Raw genomic sequence first — 27,330 nt, forward strand, 5'->3', positions numbered from 1 at the left:
TCAGATGGTATCTTGTTGAACTTGAGAATTTGTACAGAATTTCAACCAGAACCCTTTATTTAATCCACAGAGGTAGTGTGTGTGTGTGTGTGTGTGTGTGTGTGTGTGTATATATATATATATATATATATACACACATATATATATATATATATATATGTGTGTATATATATATATATATATACTTTCTCTTTTCTGGTTTTCTGCATGGCCCTCAGCTTTTAAAAACTTTCATATATATATATATATATATATATATATATATATATATATATATATATGAAAGTTTTTAAAAGCTGAGGGCCATGCAGAAAACCAGAAAAGAGAAAGTAAAGAGAAAAATAAACTAATAGACAGGTGTGGTTGTGTAGCAAAAAAATGTCTACTTATTTATGCATTTCTTACTCATCACTCACAAACATCCAGAAGCCAAGTTGCTGACGTGTCCGATGTATATAAACGGTTTTCCGCTTGCTCTCAGCTTTTATAAACTTTTTACCAGCAATGCTTCAAGCAAACTACCATTTACTCTTATATATAATTTAAATCTCTGAAACAGCTATATGGGAGGCAGCTGAGGATCCCCGTTTTCTATTTAAAAAATTTTAGTTAAGGTTTTCTTTTTTTCATCCTTATATAAGTCTATTTCTATTTAGCAATTTTTATTAAAGCTTTTTTTCCCCCTTATATAGTTGAATTTTCTTTTGTAATTATAAACTTTTTAGAAGTCGGATTATGTAGGTGCTAAAGTCTGCGATAGGTTAGATGTTTTTTTTTTTTTTCGGGTATTTAAACTGCACTTTTATTTTATTTATTTTTTATTAGTACATTTTTTTTTTACTCAAAGTTTCTTTAAACTGTATATATATAATACTAGACTACCCATTGGCCCTTGCAGGGGGGAAAAAGAAAAAATGTTCAAAATAAAAAGTAACTTTGAGATTATATTGTCTTTTATTTTCTTGAGAAATCATTTTCGTTTAGTAAGGAGTGAAAAAAAAATAAAACTCTGGAGGCCTCCAGAGCACTACTGCAAGCACTAATTAAAATTAAGAAGTCCTCCCAGAGCACTATTAAAACAAAGTTTTTAACCCCCTCCCCCAGAAGGGAAAATACTTTTTTAAGTGAGAACTGAAAAAAGTAAAACTCGGAATACCGAAGGGGCGCTACCAATAGCACTAAATCCCTACAGTTATATAAATGCAACTTTGTCTGTGTGTGAGTTCATTCCTTATAGACTCCGAAATGGCTGAACAGAGTTTCTTTAAAATTTACAGAATTTTAGTGTATAAGTCTGGGAGTGATCTTAGTTAAGTTTTGTCTCAGAATACTCCCCGATAATTACCGATAATCGAAACCATTATTTTAATTAATCTATCATCAGTAAAGCCATTTTTCCATGTCGTCGCTTAGCAACAATGATAGAACAACGAGCCGTGAAAATTCTACTGTGGGTTAGTTGATAGCGTGTGTTTTTTTGTTGGTTTTTTTTTTTTTTTTTTTTTGCATGACATGGTCTGTAGGTTCAAACTCCACATGTAAATTTCTTAATATTTTTTTTTTTCATTAACTGAAAAGAAGTATATATAAAATAATTTTATAAAATAAACAGTAGGTTCTCTAGAGTGCAATATAGAATAACATATATTTTGGTCCAAGTTACTGCATGGAGGCATGTGAAGCTTCCTCCCAAGCGATTTCACGAATTTCAATGACAATAAAAATATAAGAGTGTGAAATATTTGTTGATCATCATTTAATCCTGGGCAACGTCGGGGCACCCTGCTAGTATAATTATAAATATATGTTATATATTTGTGTTTAAATCAGTCTTTTTAACCCAACGGGGTTAAACTACATTTACTTTTAAGAAAAACATGTTAAAATAAGTTAACACAAAAAAAACTCATCTAAATAAAAAAAAAAGTAATTTATTCTTGCCTTTGGTTATAATTATATGTTGCATATTTATGTTTAAATCAATTTTTTTAAATTGGCAAGGTTGCGACATTAAATCTTTTCTGTTGATTTTAAACAATTGTTTATTGGGCATTTTGGAATATTCCATTTTCATTCTAAGGGAATCAGCATGAAAACAGTCCATCTGCACCGATTAAACACTGGCGGGCGATAACTAACTATATAATGATTGTTGTCAAGGATATTAAGTGAAATCTTTATTTGTTAATCTGTCATTGTATCTCGAATGGCAATGAAAATACAAATAAAATGATGATGTTAAACAATTCAGGATGCTAAAAACGTACATATTTTTTTTTAATCAAATTCTGAATTTTTAACAATCGTCCTTCCTAGATGTGTGGGCATTTCCTAATTTTAATATTGTAAAACAAATGTTAAACCTAAGAGACGGAGGAGCAAATTGAAAGGGGAATGTCTATTAAAAAAAAACAAAAAACAATTGTCAATTGTTGTCAGAGAATAAAAAGTAGAACTAAACGATTTCTCCAAACTCCGAACGAATAATAGTTGATCATCAGGTGAAATTAGAAAAAAATATTACAGAAATAAAAAACAAAAATAATTTCAAATTTATGGGCTTTTAACCTATAAAAATAATATTGGTATTAATAAAAATAAATGATCATTCTCTTTTTAATTAGACGAATTTTTGAAACTGGAAAGTTTTTGTTTTTTTAATTATCTTCAGTTTTATTTATTTATGTATTTTTGTTTTGTTTATTTATGTATTTTTGTTTTGTTTATGTTCAAATTTAAAAAAAAATCTACAAATATAATTAAAACAAATGAAATACCAAAAAGAGCGATTCGTTAAATGACAATATAAAAAAATGGCATTTACAGTTTTGTTTTTATTTGTTTTGGAATGAGTATGTCAAGACGCATGCCTAGAATTTTGAAAAGCAGAAATCAAAAACCGGATATACAATTTCATCGTCCAATATATATATAGTTTTATAACTCTCTCTCTCTCTCTCTCTCTCTCTCTCTCTCTCTCTATATATATATATATATATATATATATATATATATATAATCTATATATATATATATATATATATATATATATATAGAGAGAGAGAGAGAGAGAGATGCAGTAATAAGTAGAGATCTATAATGATATGCAATAAGATTTTACCTCTTTCAAAAAAAAAAAAAACGCAAGAATAGTTTTAAGGTTCCCAAAATTCATGCTAGAATTGTCCATAGCAGATAAAGTACTAGGTAAAATTCAGTTGTAAAGTGAACTTCTTCTAAAGGTTGAAGGTTCAATTCTCAATATGAGTGATACGAAAAATACAATTGTGAATTACTGAACACTTTTATCCAGTTATGGCTGACAGAACAAGAGCATGCTACCCCTGTGGATTAAATAAAGGGTTCTGTTTGAAATTCCACACAGATAATCGAATTTGACAAAAAGATTCCAGAGCTTGATCAGATACACCTGAAGAAGGTTGGAGGTCACATCAGCATAATCATGTCGATACACCGGTTTCCGCTAGATCACCAAAGTTAGCAGTCAAGAGAACCGTAGTCTGAAGAATATAAATAATACAAAAACTCTTTGTACTCATTTATGACTTCCGGTAAAAAAATGAAAATCATTATTCTACTATTTTTGAGTTTCATTCACGATTTAGCATTTGTTAATGGTTCATGACATTAACTTTCTCTTGACCTTTTTTTTTATCAACTTCTTCAAGACACCTGAATCATTATTTTTGTAGATGCAGAACAGTTGAGCAGGTAGCAGGGGAAGCCAACGAAAAACATGATAGAAAGTGATACAGATGGATTAAAGAGAAAGAGAAATAAAGAGTTAACAAAAGATAGGTTAATTTGAAAGTCAATTTCTAAATGCCTTCCAATACAGTAGAACCCCCGGATATAGCATTAAAAATTAGTAACAAAATACAGTACAGTATATAACACGCTTGCATATAATCAAATAGCATTATAAATAGCATCATAAGGCAGGGAAAATACCGTAACCAGGGGACAGAAAAACGTATTCTACATCGTAACCTGAAAAAAAATGCATCCGAGGGCCACCGTATCTCAGGGTTCTATTGTATCAACAAAAGTAATTAAAATGAATATGATGATGATATTAAGCTAAGTTTTATCGAAAATCTATTATATAAAGGGGGTGTATGTCCAGCTAAAGCAAAAAACTACAAAACGTACACCCACAAAGTTGGTATATTTCTGATTGTTGGATGGATGATATCTAAAATTTTGAAAAATTTATTCATTCTCTTGGGAGACTGGGCCAGGTTTCATTAGGACGGGTCAGTTTTTCAGAGTTACTATGTATTAATTTGGAAAAGAAGAAAGTGACGACTAATTCCACAAGGAATCTACTATATAAAGGAAAGTTGTTGGTATGTATGTGTGTGTGTATGTCCAGCTAGAGAGGAATAAGTTGGGAGAGGGCGAAAGAAGGGAATAGGGAGGAGGAGTAAAATGGGGGAGGAAGAAAGAGATGGACAGAGAAAGGTATGGAGGTAAAAGTTTTAATAGAAATATGTTAAACTTTCGCCCCGGATAACGCCATGTAGCCCTGCTAGTCATAAATAAAACTAAAACGTTTTTTTTTTTATCTTAGTTTTAAAAAATTATAAACATGACTTTGTTTTTAATTATTTTTCTCTAAGCGTTTCACCTAGACAACGTCATGTAAATCTCTGATGTAATAACATCTTTTTTTCTACTCTTGGTTTTTAGATGATTTAAAGTACATAAATTGTATTGAAACATTGTATGAATTGAATGAAACCTATTTTGCATAAAATTTTATAGTGTCAAATATTTTTCTACATATTTTTATGTTATAGCCAATATAACTTTGAAAGTAGATAAATTGTATTTATTTCTTACAGATCATTTTTTATCATGAATTTTATACAATAAATGTTAAGTACATGTTATGGATTATAACTATCAAACAAATTGGATTTTAAAAAAAAGCTCAGATTACTCGTAATTTTATATTAGTGGCCTGGCAAGGTCACAGGGAAGACAACCAAGAAAAAAAAAAAAACTAAGCAAAATTCATCTTGAAGCGGCAAAACTAAAGCTAGTTTGCTAGGATACTATATATACAAATGTAGGCAAATTTGGGCATAATTTATTGGTTTGAAAATATAGGTTCTTTTTTGCCAATTGCCATAAAATTTTAAGCATAAAAAAGTATTATAATATTCAAAAAGCCTGCAAATTTTCATCTAGTCTCATTCCATATAACAAAAGATATGAGCATTTCAATATTCAATTTGTCTACGAATCTATATATATATATATCTATAATATAAAGCTGAATGTGTGTGTGTCTGGTCCCGAATAGGCTCCTATATGGTTGACTATTTAAAAAAAACTGATTACATATAATGATAGAAGATGTATCGAGACACAGGAATGGGTATGTTTGATCTGGCAGAACGGCGGTTCATTAAAATTGTGGGGTCTGCGTTCGCGCCTGGTCCATAAAGTATGGAAATAAAAAATTTAAAAAAAAACGTTTACAAGTATTTTTGATATAGATGTACATAAGAATACTTTGATAAGTATGTTTTAACTTAAATAGGGATGGTATAATAAAATTGTGGGGTCTGTATTCACGCCTGGCCTCCATAGAATGGAAATAGGCACAAACTTTAATAAAGACTTTTCATATCTATCTGCGTAAGTATACTTTGATAATTATGTTTCAGTTTGAAGAAATATGGTATAATAAAATTATGGGGGTGTTCGTTCATACCTGACCTCCATAGAATGGAAATATGTCACAAAGTTTAACAAGATTTTTTAATATAGATTCACAGAATATTGTGCTAAGTGTTTTAGTGTGAACAGGTATGGTATAATAAATTATGGGGTTTATCTATTTTATTTTTACTTTCATCATATTTTGCTTTGGTTTTGATACCCCCAAATTCAACCCAAATTTACAAACCTTCCTTTTCATAACCTATCATACTTTCATAAATCAGAGTCCATTTTCTGTAGGCTGTTTTTGAACTCAGTCAACGACAGGTACTTTTGCTAGTATATATATATATATATATATATAATTATTTACTATGATAATTAAATACTTACGGACACTAGTGTTTCATCCTTTCAGGAATCTTCAGTGCAGGTGTCATGATTAACACCAGTCCAACCCGGTGACACAAGTCATCTCTGGCTCGATTAGCAAGGACCGTATCCATTTGGCTATGGTTAATTGCATGAAATAATGTTGAAATTAAACATTTTTATTTTAAAATGTTTTTTTACGTCAGTCAGAGTGATCTAATCAGTATATGATGGTCTATACATAAGAGTTAAATTGACTGACATAATTCAACTGAAAGTGCTCAACGATAAGAAACTCGTTTCTTAAAGGGGCTGACATAATTATTTACTATAATAATAAAATACCTATATACACTAGTGTTTTATCTTTCAGAAATCTTCAGAGTAGGGTGTCATAATTAACACCAGTCGATAGATTCGAACCCGCCGATATACATATATATATATATATATATATATGATTGCAACGTCTTGTCAGACGAGTGCCACTCCCTAAGACATTTAAAATCCATGAGCCCAAATGTCTGAGTGAGTATCTATACAAATATGATGTTACAGAGTCTTAGCTTTGTACGACAGCTAAGTCTCTCTCTCGGTTCAAAATGTTGAGATTCAGCAACAAGCAAGAGCAAGATAGCCAGCAACAAATTAAACTGCAGACCAGCTTAATGCGGGTACTGGTCTTCCGCTTTATGGTTTTTTAAATCAGAGATTTGCTTCTCCTAGAAAGGTTGCCTTCACCACGGCTTACGGGAGCCCTCTCTACCCCAATACACATATACACACACACACAAATATACACGGTGCTAGTTGGCCGTTGACCCAGAAAAAGAGTTCATTCGCCCTTTGGAAGGTCTTGTTTTTAATCCTTCAGGGAGACTAGCCTCCCTCCTCACCAAACAAGTCTGGTGGGGGAACCAGTTTAGTCGCCGGTGACCCGACCATGAGGCAGGTACTACTGGGTTACATGGTACCAGTAGCATATGATATGACCTATATATATATATACACCACCTTTTTTGGCAATTTTATAAGTTCCAAATCTCAGCGACTACTGATCAGAATTTAACAAATGAAGGCTCGTTGGAAAGCTAATGGCCTGAATTATGTAGTGAGCTATGTAACAGTTACCCTTAAGGTCGTACATTAAGGGGATCCTCCATCATCCAGAGCCTATTTTTGGCACGTTTTTACAGCCATAAAATGTTTCAATCATTGTCATTTGTTTTCCTAGTTTTGCATATGAATTACAAAATATCTGATATTTCTCCAAAACCTCTGGCCTTGATGGAGGGGAGATTAAAACTTGCTGCTATGATTTCAAATGATCTGAAATAACAGCAAAGGGAGACTTGATTCCAAATATTTCTCATATGTTATATCTCTCTCTTTGATGTATAAGGATTATTTGATACTGGAAATATTCATAATCGTACCCTATTTCCAAAAGAGGAGAGATATAATATAAGTCTCCCCTTGCTGTTATTTCAGATCATTTGAAATCATAGCAGCAAGTTTTAGTCTCCCCTCCTTTAAGGTCAGAGATTTTGGGGATGTTTTCTCTGTGATAAAAGCGTTGTTAAATGCAAATTCAAATCCAAAATTTAAGTTTAGTGAGTTAATTCAACGCGTTTTGAATTTAGATTTTGAATGTATATATGTATGTATATATGTGTGTATATATATATATCCATCAGAGATTCTTCAAATGACTTCTTGACCACTGTATATATACAGAAGTAAAAAGGAAAAAAGGATAATATGAAGATATATACTAATGCATATAAATTTAATTGTCCATTCAATAGAAAAATTAAATCAATTAGGAATATGGGATATATATGTTCTTTATACTTAGATATTTCTAATCCTAATGCTTCTCATCAGAAGAGGATAGAAGGTGCTAGGTAGCAGATGAGAAATGTGACATCTAGCGATAACTATATTTGGAACAAAATAATGGGGTGTCTAAGGTAGAGGGTAAACATATAGGTAGAGGGTAATATATGCATGAGTATATATCTTTATATTGTCAGGGTCTTTTTTTTAATTCTGTATATGAGCTCCACCTTAAATGTTGAGCTTTGTATTATCCCAATAAAAAAATTTAAAGAATTTCTTTAATTCTTCTTGGCTCCCTCCATATATCCACATAGAGAGAGAGAGAGAGAGAGATAAAATCTGGGGTAAATGAATTAGTATAGGTTTATTTACATGTTCCAAGAAATCAAGACTAGTGTACAATCGTTTCAGGGATGATATTGTATTTATTTAGATATAATCTCCTCGTTAGCACAATTGTTGACATAAAAATATCAATCAGTATGCAGCATTGCAGGAAATTAGATTCAGCATCGAATCTAAGGGTAACTTTTTTTATCCTGGTCTTGCATATATAGTTAAATTATTATAGCGCTACTGGACTAAATGTCCCATAATTATCTGATCTGCAGTATTCAGTTGCTGGTTTTAAATTCATATACTTCATCTTTTTTAAAAAGTGGTAGTTATATGTTCATTTACGCTTTGTCATTCTTTGGCTCTGAATTCAGATCGTATATTATATATATATATATATATTATACTTGTTTATTGTTATATAAACATGCTCATATCCCGCTGCTACAAACAGCCACTTGTTTCAATCAAACAACAGATATCATCAGGCAGCGACTTGACTATTCAAATGTTCAATGAATATTCATGATTATTCATTGAACATTTGAATAGTCAAGTCGCTGCCTGATGATATCTGTTGTTTGATTGAAACAAGTGGCTGTTTGTAGCAGCAGGATGTGAGCATGTTTATATAACAATAAACAAGTATTATCAGCTCTTTCTATTAAGCACTATCTAACAACCTCGTTGAATTCACTAGTCCATTACTTTTGAATATAAAAAAAACCCGAGTATATATATATATATATATATATATATATATATAATTAGTGTTGAGACGATTAATCAGAAAATCAAAAAAACAAAACGTCTTGCAGTATTGGGATCAGAAAAATGCGTGCATATTTTCCGATGCCAAAAACGATTCTTTTAATTGTCTTTTTTATTTTGATTTTGTTTAAAACCAGATCTTTCACTGCTTGTAGTAATAATAAAATATTTATTGAATTTGAACTACCAGCAAAAACAAAAAATATTTATTGATTTAAACTTCCAGTAAAACTAAAATCTATTCGTCACTTTCTCACAAGTGTTTTTATGTTTGAGAAAATATATGTACATTATACATGTGTTTTTACTGTAATCTGGACAAATTAACCATTTTATAGTTATTTTGTGTGTGTGTGTGTGTGATATAAAATATCAAAATCAGGAATTAAGTACAAAATCGGGAATTAAGTACAAAATCGAATATATATATATATATATATATATATATATATATATATATATATATATATACACACACACACACATACATACACACACACAGTAACCAAGAAGTCATTGAAGAATCACTGGGATATTTTTAGCTTTATTAAATATTTTTTTTATTTTTAATGTTACCTTAATGGGATTTTATCATAATATGACAATGGAAATCTGTTTGCAAAAAAAGAAAGAGAGAAAAAAATGAAAACGTTGATAAACTCAAAACTTAATACCAGTCAGTCTCAAACTTGACTAGCCCTGACTTATTTCTTGTGGAGGTATCTCAAAGAAAAATTTTACATCAACAAATATGTAACTATAAGAATTGAAGAAGAACATGAGAATAATTCGTCCACTAAAGTTTTGGAAAGGCATGAACCTGTAAAGCTGAAAGTGGAAATTATTTAAAAGTTGCTTTTCATTATTAAATTCTGTTTCATTTATTTTTTATTTCAAACAAATCTTCATTGTCTTCGTCGTATTATGTTAAGATTTCAACGAGTCATTTGTGTAAGTGTAAATCCAACATTTTGAGCCAGTTTTAAAAGTTGAGACTCATCAGATATCAGTAGTATAAATTTTTATTTATACAAATATTTTAGCTACATGTGTGCAGACATGTTTCAGCTATATTTTGGGATGAAAACAAACAATGGAAGCAGGTGACTAGAATTATTTCTAAATTCAAGAGCAGAGTATTGTGTTATATTTTCTTTCTTTTTAATTTATCTTTTTCTTATATACTATTTTTATAGTTAAATATATATTTTATCTACAAACAAATACAAACAATTATCCAGTGAGAATTACTGCCGGTTATTACACCTTTTATTTTGAAGTCTAGTAGTCAAATCACAGGCTAACAAGAACTATTACAGACAAAAAAAAAGAGAATTAAGTTTTATATATAATGTTGAGGCAAGCAGACAAATTCAAAAAGCTGGTCAGATGATGCTCAACAGCAGAGGCCAGAACATTGTATTATGCTAAGTTGACAGCTTATTATAGCTCTATTAAAGAGGCACAGTCCAAGTTGAAGGGAGCTTATGATAATATGTTCATAAATATGAAGTATTTTTACTTAGAGATGCAAGTGTTTTATACTTATGCAAGCATCAGTGTAAGAAGTGATACTTTGAACTCAGTTACAAAGTCACCTTTGACTCTGCAGCATTATATATTGTTGAATTCTTGATGAGACGAGTAACATCATCGAAATAAATTGTATAAGAGCTAGGTACATCCAAGGATGGAGTACTGTTGCCACATCTGGGCAGGAGCTGCTAGAAAGGATTATCCTGCCTTGATAGAGTTCAAAATAGACTTCGTAGCCTCGTAGGAGATGTCCTTTTCTCTTCCCTGCAACCTCTTTCTCATAGAAGAGATGTTGCGAGTTTATCGTTATTTTCATGGCAAGTGCTCGGCTGCGCTCCAATCTATGGTCCTCTTCGCCAGACTTTCACAAGAAACACCTGTCTAGCAGAAAACACTATCAATAATTTCCCCCACTCTTTATCTGTGCCTAAACCTAAACGTAGATTCCATGAACAAAGCTTCTTTCTTAGAACTGCACGCCTGTGGAATTATCTTCCATTTTCCTGCTTTCCAGCTGACTACAATATGATTGTCTTCAAGTCTAACGTAAACAAGTTTTTGATGAACCGTTCCATATAAGTTAACAAATTTACCGAATTTCCATTATTAACGATTACTATATTGTCCAATTTCTATTGTACACTCTTTAACCCTTATCCTCGAGTGTCCTCTTGGCCTTGATAAATGGTGATGCCTATGTAAAAAGAAAATACACATAGGGTTTTTCTAATGTTTATATAATTTCACTTACATATTGAGCACTTTTGAAAAAAAAAATGTTTTTAGTTCAATACATTTGAACTTATTTAACCATATATATATATATATATATATATATATATATATATATATATATATATATATATATAAAATCAAGAAGTAAAAATTAAGTTTACAAGCCAAAAGTTTCTGTAAACTTAAAGTAAACATAAATATTAATATTTATATAATAATCCCAACCAAATAAAAAAGCTCAATACAATCAGAATAGGAAATAGAATTGTCATAGAACACAACTTAAGACTACAGTCTTAATTATGATTATGAATTTAACAGGATACGCAAATAAGAAATATAAAAAAACTATAAATTTTATATATATTTTTTATATATATTCTTATTTGAGTATCCTGCGAAACAATAAATTCATGTAAAGTATATTTTACAGTCTTAAAATTTTGTTCTTCTGTGTGTGTGTGTGTGTGTGTGTGTGTGTGTGTGTGTAGAAGAAGAACAAAATTTTAAGACTAAATTATACTTAACATGAATTTATTGTTTCGCAAATAAGAATATATATAAAAATATATATAAAATTTATAGTTTTTTTTATATTTAAATTTCATCCAGAAAAATATAATTTTTCAAAACAAAAAAAAATATTATTTGAATAAAGAATACAATATTCAAAGTAATTTCCTTGATTCATGGATTTTTGATGTAGGCCCATTTCCTCAGAGGAACGTCATTAGCAAAATATTAAATCTGGTTTGATATAATTTGGATATTCAGCAAATACATAGAAAATATGTTAAAGATTAAATATTTTTAAGGGACATAGATAAAGAAAATAAGGGTTGAAACAAAAAAAATGAGATTTTGGTATCTGAATGGAAAAGCAATCCTTGAATAGAATGGGATGATGATATTGAATTCCAAATTGGTTGAAGAAATCCACACTGAGGGTAAATTCCAATTCTTTTCAATATAGCATCCAGAGTAATTGGTAATGATCCTTTGGGAATAGAGAATTATAGATTTATTCTACCTCATTTTTGGTGGTGCAAGACCAGTAAAAAATATCCATAGAAAAAGTTCTCTTTTATAAAGTAAAATCCAATCATTTAAAATGAATATTCTAATTAACGAAATATTCTTGATAAAATCAAGAGAGTTAGAATTTAAAAGAGTTCAAATGTGATATTTTAAGGGTGGATTTAGAATAAAGATAAAAATAAAAGTAAAAAGAAATGAAATACAAATAAATTAAGAAATAAATTAAGAAATACAAATAAATTAAGAAATAAAAAGATTTAGAGACTTTAAAAATAAACGGTATGTTTTTTTTAAACGTTTATGCATATGTTTCTGTGTCTTTAATTAAATGAGGAGAAAAAAAAATGAATAGAAAAAAATAAAATCTTATATCATTAAGTGTTTAAATAAGACAGAAAGAGAAAGAAAGAAAACAATAATGGAAGTTATTTTTCGAATAGTGCACAGGTGAAAGTATTATAGAATTGAGGGTAACAGACAACTTGCAACGAAAATAAATCCGTCTAAGATGAGAGTAGGAGGGAAATTTATATAAGAGGAGGATTGTCCATAAAGATAGAAATGACTAAATCATTAAATTATTCAATTTATCGGCTGGACCAACGCTAACAAAATTTTTTAAAAAACTTCTAAAAGTTAATGTATCAAAATTTAAGAACGTTTATAGGAAATCTTTTGTAAGACTTGATACCACAGGTTTAATAATCTGTAATCTAATTCATCTCATGTCATTATTCTGATACATACATACATACATATATATATATATATGCACAGATACTTGAACTTCCTATTGAATATAATATATCTACTTTCAAAACGGCTTATTAAGAAACAAATTGTCAGATATTTATAATCTATATTTTTTTTATTTATATCTATATTATTTTTATTGTGACTTTTGTATGCTTTTCTTTTGGCATTTTGTACGTATGGGATGGGGTATTGTAGGGATTTGAAAATGTTTTCTTTGTGTTTTAATTCTTCTTCTAGGTGTTTATCAGTACTTGGTCTCCAAACTATAACTTTTCAATATAGCATCCAGAGTAATTGGTAATGATCCTTTGGGAATAGAGAATTATAGATTTATTCTACCTCATTTTTGGTGGTGCAAGACCAGTAAAAAATATCCATAGAAAAAGTTATTTTTTATAAAGTAAAATCCAATCATTTAAAATGAATATTCTAATTAACGAAATATTCTTGATAAAATCAAAAGAGTTGGAATTTAAAAGACAATTAAACATTGAAGTTATATACCATAAAATTAATCCACAGTATTTACATGAAAAATGTGTCGAGTTATCCATGTCATGTTCTATATATTAAAAAAATGCAGATACGAACATAATGAAGCAGGGAGAAATACTGACACACTAGTTACACATAATTCAGAAACCAAACACTCTTCCAACATAAAAGATATAATGTAGAGTTTAAAAATTTTTTAAATACACAGGTTAATCATAGAGTTTTGCATTAGGATCAAATATAACAATAAACAAAGGCCAGGTTTATACAACATAAATATCAATCATCTATTTAAACAAATAATATTCTTAAACAAAGATATTCTCTGTTTGTTCACATTTTTAATGAATACTGGATTATCAATTAGTCATTGGGTCAGTATTTTTTATATATATTATTGACTATTTCTGAAAAACTTTTTGAATTTTGACAGTTTAAATACTTCCAAATTCCAACAAGTCATAGAGTAATTTAAGTTTTTATTGTTTGCTATTTACAAGTGATTAAAATGGTTGACTTATGAAGAAATCGAAATGCATTCCGAGTAACTAAGTTTGTTTTGTTTTTAATGATTTTGAAGTATTTAATTTTTGTTTATGTTATCGCGTTTTGATTTCTAGAAATAATGGATAAAAATAATAATAAAAAATGAATTGTAAGTCGCATAGAGATGGGTAACATACACACAAATGAAACTGAAAAACAGAAGAATATAAATATCTAGTTAATTTTTTTAACACATTCTTTCAGTACAAAGAAAAAAGGAAAATATTGCAACTAACTATAAATCAAATATAATCTATATAAAGTTGACTTTTTTCTTGCTTTGACATTGATATTAAAAACCTACTTTTTCTATTTAACGATTATTAAAACAAACTTTTGAATATACTCAGTCACAGATATGCGAGCGACTACATGAAGGCTAACTACTTTTCATATTCCTTTGAAAAACGAACGTTCATTAATTAATTTTTCATTTTTTATGCTGTTTTATTAGATGCTTGGTTTCTATTATACTAAATTCTTTTCATGCATAGTTTCTACATTCTGCATAATTATGTAGAATTTAAATTGAAAACGTTCTAGTATGTGGAGATGTTTATATATATATATATATATATATATATATATATATATATATATATATATATATATATATATATATATATAGTGACCTTGTCAGTGTTTTTGTAAAAAGTCTCTACCAAATTCATCTTTGAATATTTGGCCTACAAACTTAAAATTTGATATATAAGGTATTTGGACCTGCAGTACACTTTCAATTTGATATTTAGTTGGCAAAAATTGCTGCTAAGAAGTTAAAATTGAAAACAAAACAGTTGACCTTGGTAGGAGTTTGTATGCATAAATCTACAATCATAAATTAAACAACATTTTTTTTTTTTTATTATTTTTATGTGTATAAGCGTGGCTCAGGGGTTAAAAAATAAGGCTGGAAAGTTATATGTTTTGGGTTCAATTCTAGCCGGTGGTACTCCATTTGTTTTTGTTTTTTAATTTCGAAATCATTACTATATATTGGGTACAATATAATAATCGATAGAGATTTGACTTTATAATAAATATGAAATCTGCATAGATTAAAATATCATATTTAAGTGTATTTTACAATTGGGCAATGCCGGGCAGGCTGCTAGTCTATCTATAAAGTTAAGTGTACTTATATGTTTGTATATATAAGATTAACTCTTAAACTAATTAACCAATTATTATGGATTTTGGAACATAGCCGCTGAGCAGAAGCCGTCCAAAATAGTCTGAATATAGTTTAATTTAATTTTATGTAAAGAAAGTAAAAAAAAATGTGCAGTAACCCCTCATGAAAATTCAGAAACCTCCAATTTTTATTAAAGAAGATATTAGGCATCAATTAATAAATATTCCCCAAATTTCGTTTTTTTTTTTGTTTTAGAATAATTTAAAAGGTTTTTAGGAGGGGGGGCATAAAATGGACACAACATTTGAAAAGACAAATATGTCAGATTTGTCTTGGACTACTGTTATCATCTTGAGTGGTATTTTTACAACGCTTGGGTCAATGTAACCTCTGATCTTTTTCAGGTGTATCTGCTGAATCCGCACAGAATTTTGGACAGAACTCTTTATTTAATTTATGGGGGTAGCATGTTCCGTTCCATCAGCTATGACTGGGTAGAAGTCCTAAGAAATTTACAATTATATTTGGAGTGTTGTCTGCACTAAGGATTAAATCTTCAACCTCCCAAAAGATGTAACTTATGGTTGACGAAACACGAAAATGCTACCCCCATAGATTAATTAAAAGTTTGAAATTCCATGTAAATTCCGGAATTCAACATAAAGATTTTAGAGTTCGATCAAATATACCTGTAGAAGGTCGGAGGTTGCATCAACTGAAATGTTATGAAAATAACATTCAAGATGAGAACTCTAGTTCAAAGAATCCAAATGATATCAATAATCAAAAGTTCAGAAACATGTCGGATTTGCATTGAATTTGATCCATGAACTAATGAAGCAAGATTCCATGAATTTCAATTTCTTCTTAAGACCTCTGAAGCCTAAAATTTTAAATATTTTCTAGAATCAAAATCATATAATGAATTTTGATCTAAATTGAAACAAAAATTCTAGACATAAGGTTTAGTATTATTTTACTTTGATTTTAATTTCATAACAGGACATAAAAGTGGGACATAATTGTTTTGTTCATGGGAATTAATTTTACCTGCTCTCAGACAGATGTCCTTTTAGCAATGCACAAAGAACACTCTGTTGGATTTTTTAAAATTAAACCTACATAGCATTTAAGCTGAGAAATCAAGATTGCATTCTAACATAAGGTTTAGTATCATTATATGTTCCCCCCCAAAAAAAATCTGTATTGATTGATCAAATAAATCTTCTGAACATTTCCATCTCCAACCATCAATTGATTGTGATAAACAGTTCAATATATATGGAAAATTACAGATTTCACACTTCCAAGAATTGGTTATTAACCCATGCTTGGCAATCCATTGAATCATTTCAAAATTGTCAGCTAACTTTATAAGTTGGAATATTATTATTTCTTCAATTTGCATGAAATCATTGTCATAAACATCATTTACAAGACTTGTTGGATGCATTCCAGCAACTATTTACTAGGCCCGCTATATCTACAACATTACCTAAAAAACAAATTTTTTTTAAGTTATCACATGCCATATATAAGTTATCTACAATATCTCACAGAAAATTTTCATATATAGATCAAATGCTAGATTGGAAAGAGAGAAAGCTATACATAAAGAGTTAAAACATTCTTAAAATTTTAGTTTTGTTCATCTACTGAAACTGATATCAAACAATTAAAATCAATTAGTAATATAAATTGTGAGAATATTAAAACATTTGACAAAATACAGGTTTATTTATTTGTTAAGAACGTTTAAGAGTATTTAAATGATTTCAATGCTTTTAAAAAATGTGATTTGTTTATTTTTTTAATTTAGAAAATAAATCACATTTTTTTAAAAAGCATTTAAATACATTGAAACGCTCTTAACAAATAAATAAACCTGTATTTTGTCAAATGTTTTAATATTCTCACAATTTATATTAATAATTGATTTTAATTGTTTGATATCAATTTATCCCCTTCCTTTAATTCCGCAAATATATATGTATTAGCGATGAGATGATTACACAATTTTTTTCGCAATTACAATGCAATTACCAATTCCTTACAAAATTTTTAATTATGATACAATTACCGATTTCGATTCTTTATAAATCTCGAAATATCTAACTATAAGATTTGTTATTTATTCCTGACTGTGAAAATATATTTTCTCAAACGTAAAAATGCACTTGTGGGAGATGATCTATAGACTTTAGTTTTAGTGGTAAAGTGTTAGAGTTAAAAATCAATAAATGTCTATTATTTTATCATTAGTTAATTAAATTACTACCAGCAGTGGAAGATTTTGCTTTAAACAAAAAACAAAGACAATTAAAAAAATCGTTTTAACATTCGAAAGTAGGCACAAATTTTTCCAATTCAAATATTGATTCCGATACCCCCCAAAATTCTGATTCTTTCGATTCTCGATTTCAGTTCCGATTAATCGTCCAAATACCAATATATATATATATATATATATATATATATATATATATATATATATATATATATAGTAAGATGATTGATAATTTATAATTAAAATTAAAAATCGGTTTCATAAGGAGGAACACAACAAAGTCAATAAATTGTATGATCGTTTCGGAAACGATCATACAATTTATTGATTTTGTTGTGTCCCTCCTTATGAAACCGATTTTTAATTTTAATTATAAATTATCAATCATCTTACTAAATATTAAAATAGCTCTAGGATATATATGCCTATTGAGCTTATTATATATATGTATTAAATGAGCACTGTTTTTCTTATATTTTAATTACATTAGTGATGTTACTATTACATTAAAATACACTCTGCTCTTTAGACTGCTGTTCTAATCCCCTTTAAATATATATATATGCAGAAAAATATAGTATGATAGAATGATATAACAATCTGATTTGAAATGGTTTTAATTCAGTTTATTGGTTTTAATTCAGTTTATGTCATGGGATGATTAAAAACCAATAAAGAAAGAGCATTAATTTTCTCCAAGGTTTTCAATAATTTTTCTTATTCATCTAACTTATGACATCTCAGATTTTCAAAGACAAACCTAAACCAAGTATTCCTTCTGACTAGTTAATTTTTATTTGTTATTGTTGTACCATGTTTTCAGCAATAATTAGCTATAATTTCTTTTTTAAAATTAGTTCAGTCCAGATAACTACTAATTTGAAACATTTTTAAAAAATCACCTTAAAATAAAGATCAGCATTTTAAATTGAAGAATATAATGATACTTGTTTAATCTTATGTTTTAAAAAATATGCAGACAAATAAAAGTTACAAATTAAAATGATTTCAATGCATCTTGGGCAATAGCGGATAAGTACAACTAGTTTTTAATATTGTTGAGGATGTAAACTTAGCGTTGTGATTCTAGGCACAGATAATGAAATCTCCAAAGTGAGTTCAAGATCTAACTTGGCCTATTATGCCCAATTTCATGTTAGTATCGTTGGAAAAAGTAGCATGTTCTACTAAAATATCTACTCTGTTGTGTACAACTACATGATACACTTTTACTCATTTGAAGAAGGCATATAAATTATATCATGTAAACTGAACAAAGTCTAATTCACCTAAGATTTTGCATTCATTATTTATAGCATATTGTTGGATATTTTCTTCCCTTGATTCTGCATATATATATATATATATATATATATATATATATATATATATATATATATATATATATATACGTTTTATTTTTTATTACCGTATCTTTCTGTTAAGTTACATTATTGTTTCGGCTACACGGCCGTTTTTTTTTTTTTTTTGGCCGTCTGTAGCGTCCTCAGACTTTTACAGAAATGTTCGCTCATCCCAAAATAGCGAACATTTCTGCAAAAGTCTGAGGACACTACAGACGGCCCAAAAAAAAAAAACGGCCATGTAGCCGAAACAATAGTGTAACTTAACAGAAAAATACGGTAATAAAAAATAAAACGTATATTTGCTCTACAACAGTATTGAGCACTTTCTTCAGTTTTTATTAATTACCATCTACACTAAATATATATATATATATATATATATATATATATATATAATTAAATTCCTTTGAATTCACAGAAAAATTGGGTTAATACATCAATGGTGTTTATTTTACTAAATATAAAATTATATAAATTTAATATATGTTCCAAATTAAAAAAAAAAAAAAATTTTATTCATACAATTGTTTTTACCGATTTCCACTTTCATCATAGTAACAATTTATTATTTACCATCTATCAAGAAAAAGTGTGTTGAAATGGGCAGAAACAATTGTATGAATAAAAATGCCTTTCTTTTAAATAAATTATTATATATATAATTTTGACACTTACAAAATGTCCCTAGTTTGTAATTTCAGGTGTATTTATCTTTAGGTGATATGAATATATTTTTACTCTCCCTGGCCACAACCCCAAATTGTCCTTGACTGACAGCTTATGGTGTATGTAAGAATGTTTACATCAACTAATAATATATATCCCCTTCCCTTAATTCCCCAAATTATCCCGCCCTCCTAACTTGCAACTCCAGGTGTATTTAAGGACGTTTATACCTTAGGTTATAAGAGCAGTTCGGAAAATCGAACACAGCAAGAAACGCCTACGTACGTTGATCGATCAATTACTGGCTGCTGTTCTGGATACAGATACCCAGCTGCTCGAAGGACTTCCAAGGATTCAGCAAGGACCAAGTGTAAGTGTCGCCACCCTGCGAACACTGAGCAGTGAAGAGGTAAGCACTTTTCCCTTTCTTTCGTTACAGTTTTTTTGTTATCATGCTTATCCATCCAAGCGTACGTTCACCTAAATTTTTAAAAATTCATAAACATGTCGGATTTGCATTGAATTTGATTCATGAAGCAAGATTCCCTGAATTTCAATTGAAGCCTAAAATTTTAAACATTTTCTAGAATCAAAATCATATAATGAATTTTGATCTAAATTGAAACAAAAATTCTAGACATAAGGTTTAGTATTATTTTACTTTGATTTTAATTTCATAACAGAAAATTTAATTTCATGTCAAAATGCACTTTATTTCCTTTTGACGGATTGATTGTTGCTATTTCTTCTGATGAGTTAAGGGCATCATAGATTCACTGATTGATATAATGATTAAGTGATTGATTTTGCGCTATGAAACAGATACTGTCAAGAATTGTAAATGTCAACTGAATTAAAGGAATAAAGTATAAGATGGGTAACACCATGAATTTTGGAATATGTTTTTTTTGTCATTTATTCACTATATTGCTCTGTAATTACATTGAGCTTCTTAAATAAGGATTGGTATATATTATAAGAAAATATATTTTCACAGAAATATATATATATATAGATAGATAGATAGATAAAAATGACCTTGTCTGTCTGAGAAAAAATCTCTCCCAAACTAATCTTACCATTTTTGGTCTACAAATTTGAAACTTGATATAGGGGATTTGGATCTGTGGAACAAATTTGATTTGTCTTTAGTTGGTAAAAGTAGCTGCTAAAGGGTCAAAATTGAAAAAAAATTGGAATTTGGCAGGCATAAGTCGACTTAAAGTGCCGTTCCCAGCATGCGCAAATATACATTTATACGTTAAAGTTGGTTCATTTTTAACTATTCCTTATCCATCTGATGATAGCTCAAATGCTGATGACTAAGGCTTATAATAATAAATCTGAAATCTGCATGAATTAAAATATCATATTTAAGCATATTTTACAGCTGGGCAACATCGGAAGGCCTTCTAGTCTATTATATAAAGGACGGTTGATGACTTATATTATCATCATCATGATTGGTCTTGTCCTAGATGAATAATGTCTAAAAAGAAAAAAGGTCTACTCCCCACTCTCCTCAATAATTATAATAAATTGATGATATTAAAAATAATAATAAAATGATTGTGTCCAGTGCTCTGGAGGGGCACTACGACATCAAAAGTTGGATGATATACAATTTTCGGGGAAATGAACAGCGTTTGCGTCATAATATACATATACATGCTTATAGGGTCAACATTAGGAAGCATTTAAAGTATGCAGTGCTGCTGCTGCTGCTGCTGCTGCTGCTGCTGCTGCTGCTGCTGTGGCTAACGACTAAGGAGGTTAGATGCAAGGTCAGATGTTAAGTTGAAAAGCCAGGGCATTATGATTTCTGCACTTTGACCTACAAAAAATCCCTGAGCAGCCCTGTTAGTGGAAGGTGTTTCAGGTGACTAGTTATAAATTAACCTCTTTTCAAAGAGAAGGTAAAGCCTGGCAGGTTGGATCTCCTGAGACTGAACAATTGGGTTTCATTATGAGTGTCAGTATGTGGGGATCTATGAATAAAATAATAAAACTCCCAATCAGACGTTGTCTTGTCGGTTATTTCATACAAAGTGTACAAAAGTGTCCCTGTGCATCGACTCTACACATCTTTCGACCAATTGGAAGCATGCACGCCTAAAATAAAGTATGAATAGCCGGCATGTTGTGGGAGCCAGTTGAGAGAGATTATATTTAATCTTCTGAGAACCGGGGAGAGAAGAAAGAAGGACCCAGCGTCAAGCGAAAAAAAGAGCCGCTTTTAAATTTAAAACTAATAATACTTTTCTAATACAAAACCACCAAAATCTGAAGAAAAGTTATTTCCCTGGCAAAATGAAGAAATACTTTAAAAAACAGTCGTCTTTCAATTCCTTCCTTTCTCTTTCCTTTTAACACTCAAATTTAAACCAAACTTTTATTTAATTTTGATTGTACATAAAAGCTATCCAAGCGTTAAATGTTTCTTGTCAGTCTTGTTATTTTTGGTATGGAGTTGTTGTTGCATGTTTTAACTTACAACAAAATCCATAATTAGTGACCTCCCACCGCAAGTTTCTCAAGATGGGAACCGCATCAACTGATTTCACAAGTAATCTTTTTTATTCTTTTTATTTTTTTTATTTTTTAATAACTACTAATCAATAATAAAAAAAAACACCCGAGGATTATAGTCAACAGATAGGTTGACGATTTAATTATGATGAATGCCATTAAAGGATCTAAAATCTTGAATTGTAGACCCAGAAAACAGCAATTCTTCCTCCTTTCTTAGAAACTCCCATGGAATGTGGGAAATGTAGGACAAAATAAGGGGAGGCAGTTTTATAACTTCTGTTTTTCTCTATTTTACCCTTTTGTCCTCACATTTCAAGAGTGATATTTCTGACAAAGGGGAAATAATTGCTGTTTTTTAATAGACCTGTTTTTAATAGATGGTGTGTGAAAATTGTTAATCCCTTTATTGTATTTATCATCATTTTACTATTACTTTACCCATCTCATTAACCCTTATCCTTGATAAGTGGTTTCATTTGTAAAACACAAAGGGTTCCTTCTGAAATCAGTTGATGCAGTTTCCAGATGGCTTGCAAAGTTGGTGGTAAATGTTGGTGCCTATATTGAATTATAAATAAAGCCCCATTCTATATGCTTCCTTATAATCATTTATTATGATAATTATATTTCAGTAATAAATTACAAGCATTTTCAATCACTCTGCATGATTTTGTTAAAGGGTCAGAAATATGTAATCAATGAAAACGATTGGAATTTATTTTATGTAAATAATACAAGCTGTAAATGTACACAAATGATTGACTAGTAAGAATCAAATAGCAATTTTCCATATGTAATGCTATTTAGGTTTAACATTGACGTTTTTGTATATGAGACTGTAAAAATATTTTACTTACTTGTGATTAAAAGAGATTGTTTCATAGTCATCAAACAATAAAAATACAAATAAAAATACAAAAAAATATAAAAATCCAAATAAAAAATACAAAAAATACAAATACAAATACGAATAAAAAATACAAAAAAAATACAAAAATACAAATAAAAATACAAAAAATACAAATACAAATACAAATACGAATAAAAATACAAAAAAATACAAAAATACAAATAAAAAATACAAAAAATACAAATACAAATACGAATAAAAAATACAAAAAAAATACAAAAATACAAATAAAAAATACAAAAAATACAAATACAAATACAAATACGAATAAAAAATACAAAAAAAATACAAAAATACAAATAAAAAATACAAAAAATACAAATACAAATACGAATAAAAAATACAAAAAAAATACAAAAATACAAATAAAAAATACAAAAAAAATACAAATACAAATAAAAAATAAAAAAAAAATAAAAAAAAAAATACAAAAATACAAATAAAAAGCAAAGTATGGTAGACCATAAGTTCCATGGATTTATATTTCATAGATTCGGATATAATTCTGTCGTTTCAGATCCGTCTCGAGCTACACAAGAGTGACCGTGACTGCCAGAAATTACAGGACTATGCCAACATTCTTCTGCAAAGAGTCGGTGCTTCATGTCCGGAACTTCTTGATAATTTTGTCTCAATGATGGAATCCTCCGACACAGAAAGTTGTCAAAGCACATGACACCTGTATCCTCCAAAAATTATCCGAATGCATTCCAACAAAGGAAAGGCTGTGACTAAAAAAAAAAAGTTTGGTTCTTATCCAGAATTCAACCGAATTCAAAAAACAAAAATACAGAAAAACCTTTATGATGTATGTACCTGTCACAGAACGAAAATGTCATATTCCAAAAATCACATAAATTGATCAAGTAGGTATTTTTTAAATTAAAAAAATATCATTTTTAAACGACTTTAAGTGATTAATGTGAAATCGTTAGCATTATTATGCTGATCTAGCAAGTTTAACTTATCTGCCCTATTTTTTTTTAAGATGGCAACGATAGAGTTCCTTTTTGCTTACTCATAAAATTTGAGTTTCTTAGTTGAAAATAAAACTACTTGATCAATTTATGTGATTTTTGGAATATGACATCTTCATTCCGTGACAGGTACATACATCATGAAGATATTTTTTTGCATTTTTGTGTTTTTTTATTTGTTGAATTGTGGACTTGCACCACAATTTTAATTTAAAAAAAAACTTGTGACTCGACCAATTTCTTCTGAAGAAGTCCACTCTCCTTCCCTCACCCTTCTGACAAAAATAGAAATGAGAACTGATGAATTCCATTTTTGTGTGTGTGTGTGTGTGTGTGTGTGTGTGTGTGTGTGTGTGTGTGTGTGTGTGTGTGTGTGTTCTTATTTCAAATAATCAGACATTCTTCAAAAAAAAAAAAAAATTTGCAGGTTAAGCTGGGTTGCACAGGTGTTGGGTCAGATCCTGCAAGGGCAGGTAGGGTCAGAATTCAGAAAGAACAAAAAAAAAAGGCCACTTGATGACTGTCAACGATGACATGACCTTTCTTAATAACTTTTTGACCTATTTCATTTTTTTTCTTAAAAACAAAAACATTCTGATTCGAAATATCAAAATGAAGAATCTCCCCTCATCGGATAATTCTGTGATTTTTTTCTGGGTGGGGACGGGAGACAATCTGAATCTCTTCTCGAGAGAATCAAATTATCTGTTGCCATGACAACCTTAATTATTCTTTTCATGTCTCTGATCAATATTTCAAACACAATAAAAAAATTTAATTAAAAAAAACAACAAATAAAAGTCAAAAGAAACATTTCAAAGCTCAAATAAAATTTTTGATTATTTTTTTCAAATTTATTCTCAGTTTTTCATGAAATTTTTTTTTATTGATGCAAAATATTTATGACTAAATCGCAATTTGGTACAGAATTTTTTTGAAAATCAGAAATGTGAGCATCCAATGGCAAGCAAAGCTGAAATTAAGATGAATTTCCACACCTTTACAACGTCCTCGTGTGTGTGCGCACATGTGGAAAGAGGGCAGCACAAACAACAACAAAAAGTAACTGATGTTTTCAGGCGGCAGAGAATGTTAATAGTAAGTACAAAAAGTCGAATCACAAAATACTTAAAAAAAATATAAAGCAGATTGCTACGGTAAAAAAATGTGTGTGAATAGAGCTTTCTAGGAAAACCATTATCTTTCTGAATTTTTAGAGATGAGGATTGATTATGTGTATTATTTGGATTCTTCAGACTACTATGCGGATAACACTCAAAATACAATTGTGAATTACTTTGGAATTCTACCCAGTCATGGTTGACAGAACAAGTGTATGCTATCCATGGATTAAATAAAGTCAATCAAAATTTTATGCAGATTTTCAGGTTCGACATAAAGATTCCAGAATTTGGTTAAATATACCTGTAGAAGGTTGGAGATTACATAGGCCGAAATGTTGTGAAAATAACAGTCAAGACGAGAATAGTAGTCCAAAAAATCCAAATAATAACAATAATCAATCCTTATCTCAAAAATTAGAAATATGTCAGATTGTATTGAATTTGATCAATAGTCATTAAACAAGATACAAGTAAAGAAAGTCAGAGGTTACATCAGCCAAAACGTTGTGAAATTAAAACTTTAGATGAGAACAGAAGACCGAAGAATTTAAATAATACGAAAAAACATTATCATTCTCCGTGTGTGTGGAGGGTAAGCAGCACACACACAAAAAACAACTACAAACAATTTGAATGATGATAAAACAATTTTAAAATAATTTGAATAATACTAGTTACAAACAAATTAATAATAATTTGAATGATGATATACTAATTACAAACAATTTTGAAATAATTTGAATAATACTAGTTACAAACAAATTAATAATAATTTGAATGATGATATACTAATTACAAACAATTTTAAAATAATTTGAATAATACTAGTTACAAACAAATTAATAATAATTTGAATGATGATAAAACAATTTTAAAATAATTTGAATAATACTAGTTACAAACAAATTAATAATTTGAATGATGATATACTAATTACAAACAATTTTAAAATAATTTGAATAATACTAGTTACAAACAAATTAATAATAATTTGAATGATGATAAAACAATTTAAAAATAATTTGAATAATGCTAGTTACAAACAAATTAATAATAATTTGAATGATGATATACTAATTACAAACAATTTAAAAATAATTTGAATAATACTAGTTACAAACAAATTAATAATAATTTGAATGATGATATACTAATTACAAACAATTTTAAAATAATTTGAATAATACTAGTTACAAACAAATAATTAATAATTTGAATGATGATAAAACAATTTTAAAATAATTTGAATAATACTAGTTACAAACAAATTAATAATTTGAATGATGATATACTAATTACAAACAATTTTAAAATAATTTGAATAATACTAGTTACAAACAAATTGATAATAATTTGAATGATGATATACTAATTACAAACAATTTTGAAATAATTTGAATAATACTAGTTACAAACAAATTAATAATAATTTGAATGATGATAAAACAATTTAAAAATAATTTGAATAATGCTAGTTACAAACAAATTAATAATAATTTGAATGATGATATACTAATTACAAACAATTTTAAAATAATTTGAATAATACTAGTTACAAACAAATTAATAATAATTTGAATGATGATATACTAATTACAAACAATTTTAAAATAATTTGAATAATACTAGTTACAAACAAATTAATAATTTGAATGATGATAAAACAATTTAAAAATAATTTGAATAATACTAGTTACAAACAAATTGATAATAATTTGAATGATGATATACTAATTACAAACAATTTTAAAATAATTTGAATAATACTAGTTACAAACAAATTAATAATAATTTGAATGATGATATACTACTTATAAATTTGAATATATAATTATAGTTATAAATTTGTTACAGTTATAAATTTGAATATATAATTGAATGATGATAGACTGGTTATAAACAGATTCAGGTGTTGGCCTATCTGAAGTGTCTGATGGAGTAACAATGGAGACAGTGTCATTAGACAACGTGTCAGGAGCAATTTTTGTGTCATGATCTTCCGAAGGGTCTTCAGTGTCAGGGGGAGTTGGTCTGTCCTCAGGGGCTGTCCACGGTCTTGGTACATCTCTGGCAGATGCTAGGTCCCTGAGAGACACATTATACTCTCTACCATTTGCATGTCATACTAGAACGTACCGGGAGTTCGCCTCTATGAGCTTTACCTCGTCCACCAAGGGACTGTTCTTGGTGTAACATGCATGTCATCTCAGA

At 28.9% G+C, this 27,330-nt stretch overlaps 1 protein-coding gene across 8 annotated transcripts in view; it reads left to right on the top strand.

The window, feature by feature from the left end:
- Positions 1-24,852, top strand: part of LOC145243675 (ELKS/Rab6-interacting/CAST family member 1-like) — a 412,696-nt gene extending 387,844 nt beyond the window's left edge. For 2 of the 8 annotated variants that reach the window (XM_080106725.1, XM_080106726.1), the window contains 2 exons: positions 19,812-19,985; positions 23,536-24,852. In XM_080106725.1, the coding sequence (XP_079962851.1) occupies positions 19,812-19,985; positions 23,536-23,694 (333 nt within the window). In that variant the 3' untranslated portion in view covers positions 23,695-24,852. Of the gene's footprint in view, positions 1-3,713; positions 5,030-19,784; positions 19,986-23,535 lie in introns of those variants that run through there. The other 6 variants (XR_013862932.1, XM_080106727.1, XM_080106728.1 and 3 more) reach the window with 6 other exon arrangements.
- The last annotated feature ends 2,478 nt before the right edge of the window (positions 24,853-27,330 follow it).

The sequence above is a fragment of the Euprymna scolopes genome, chromosome 22 (assembly GCF_053919585.1).
Source record: "Euprymna scolopes isolate OS-2025 chromosome 22, ASM5391958v1, whole genome shotgun sequence".
Lineage (NCBI taxonomy): Eukaryota > Metazoa > Mollusca > Cephalopoda > Sepiida > Sepiolidae > Euprymna > Euprymna scolopes.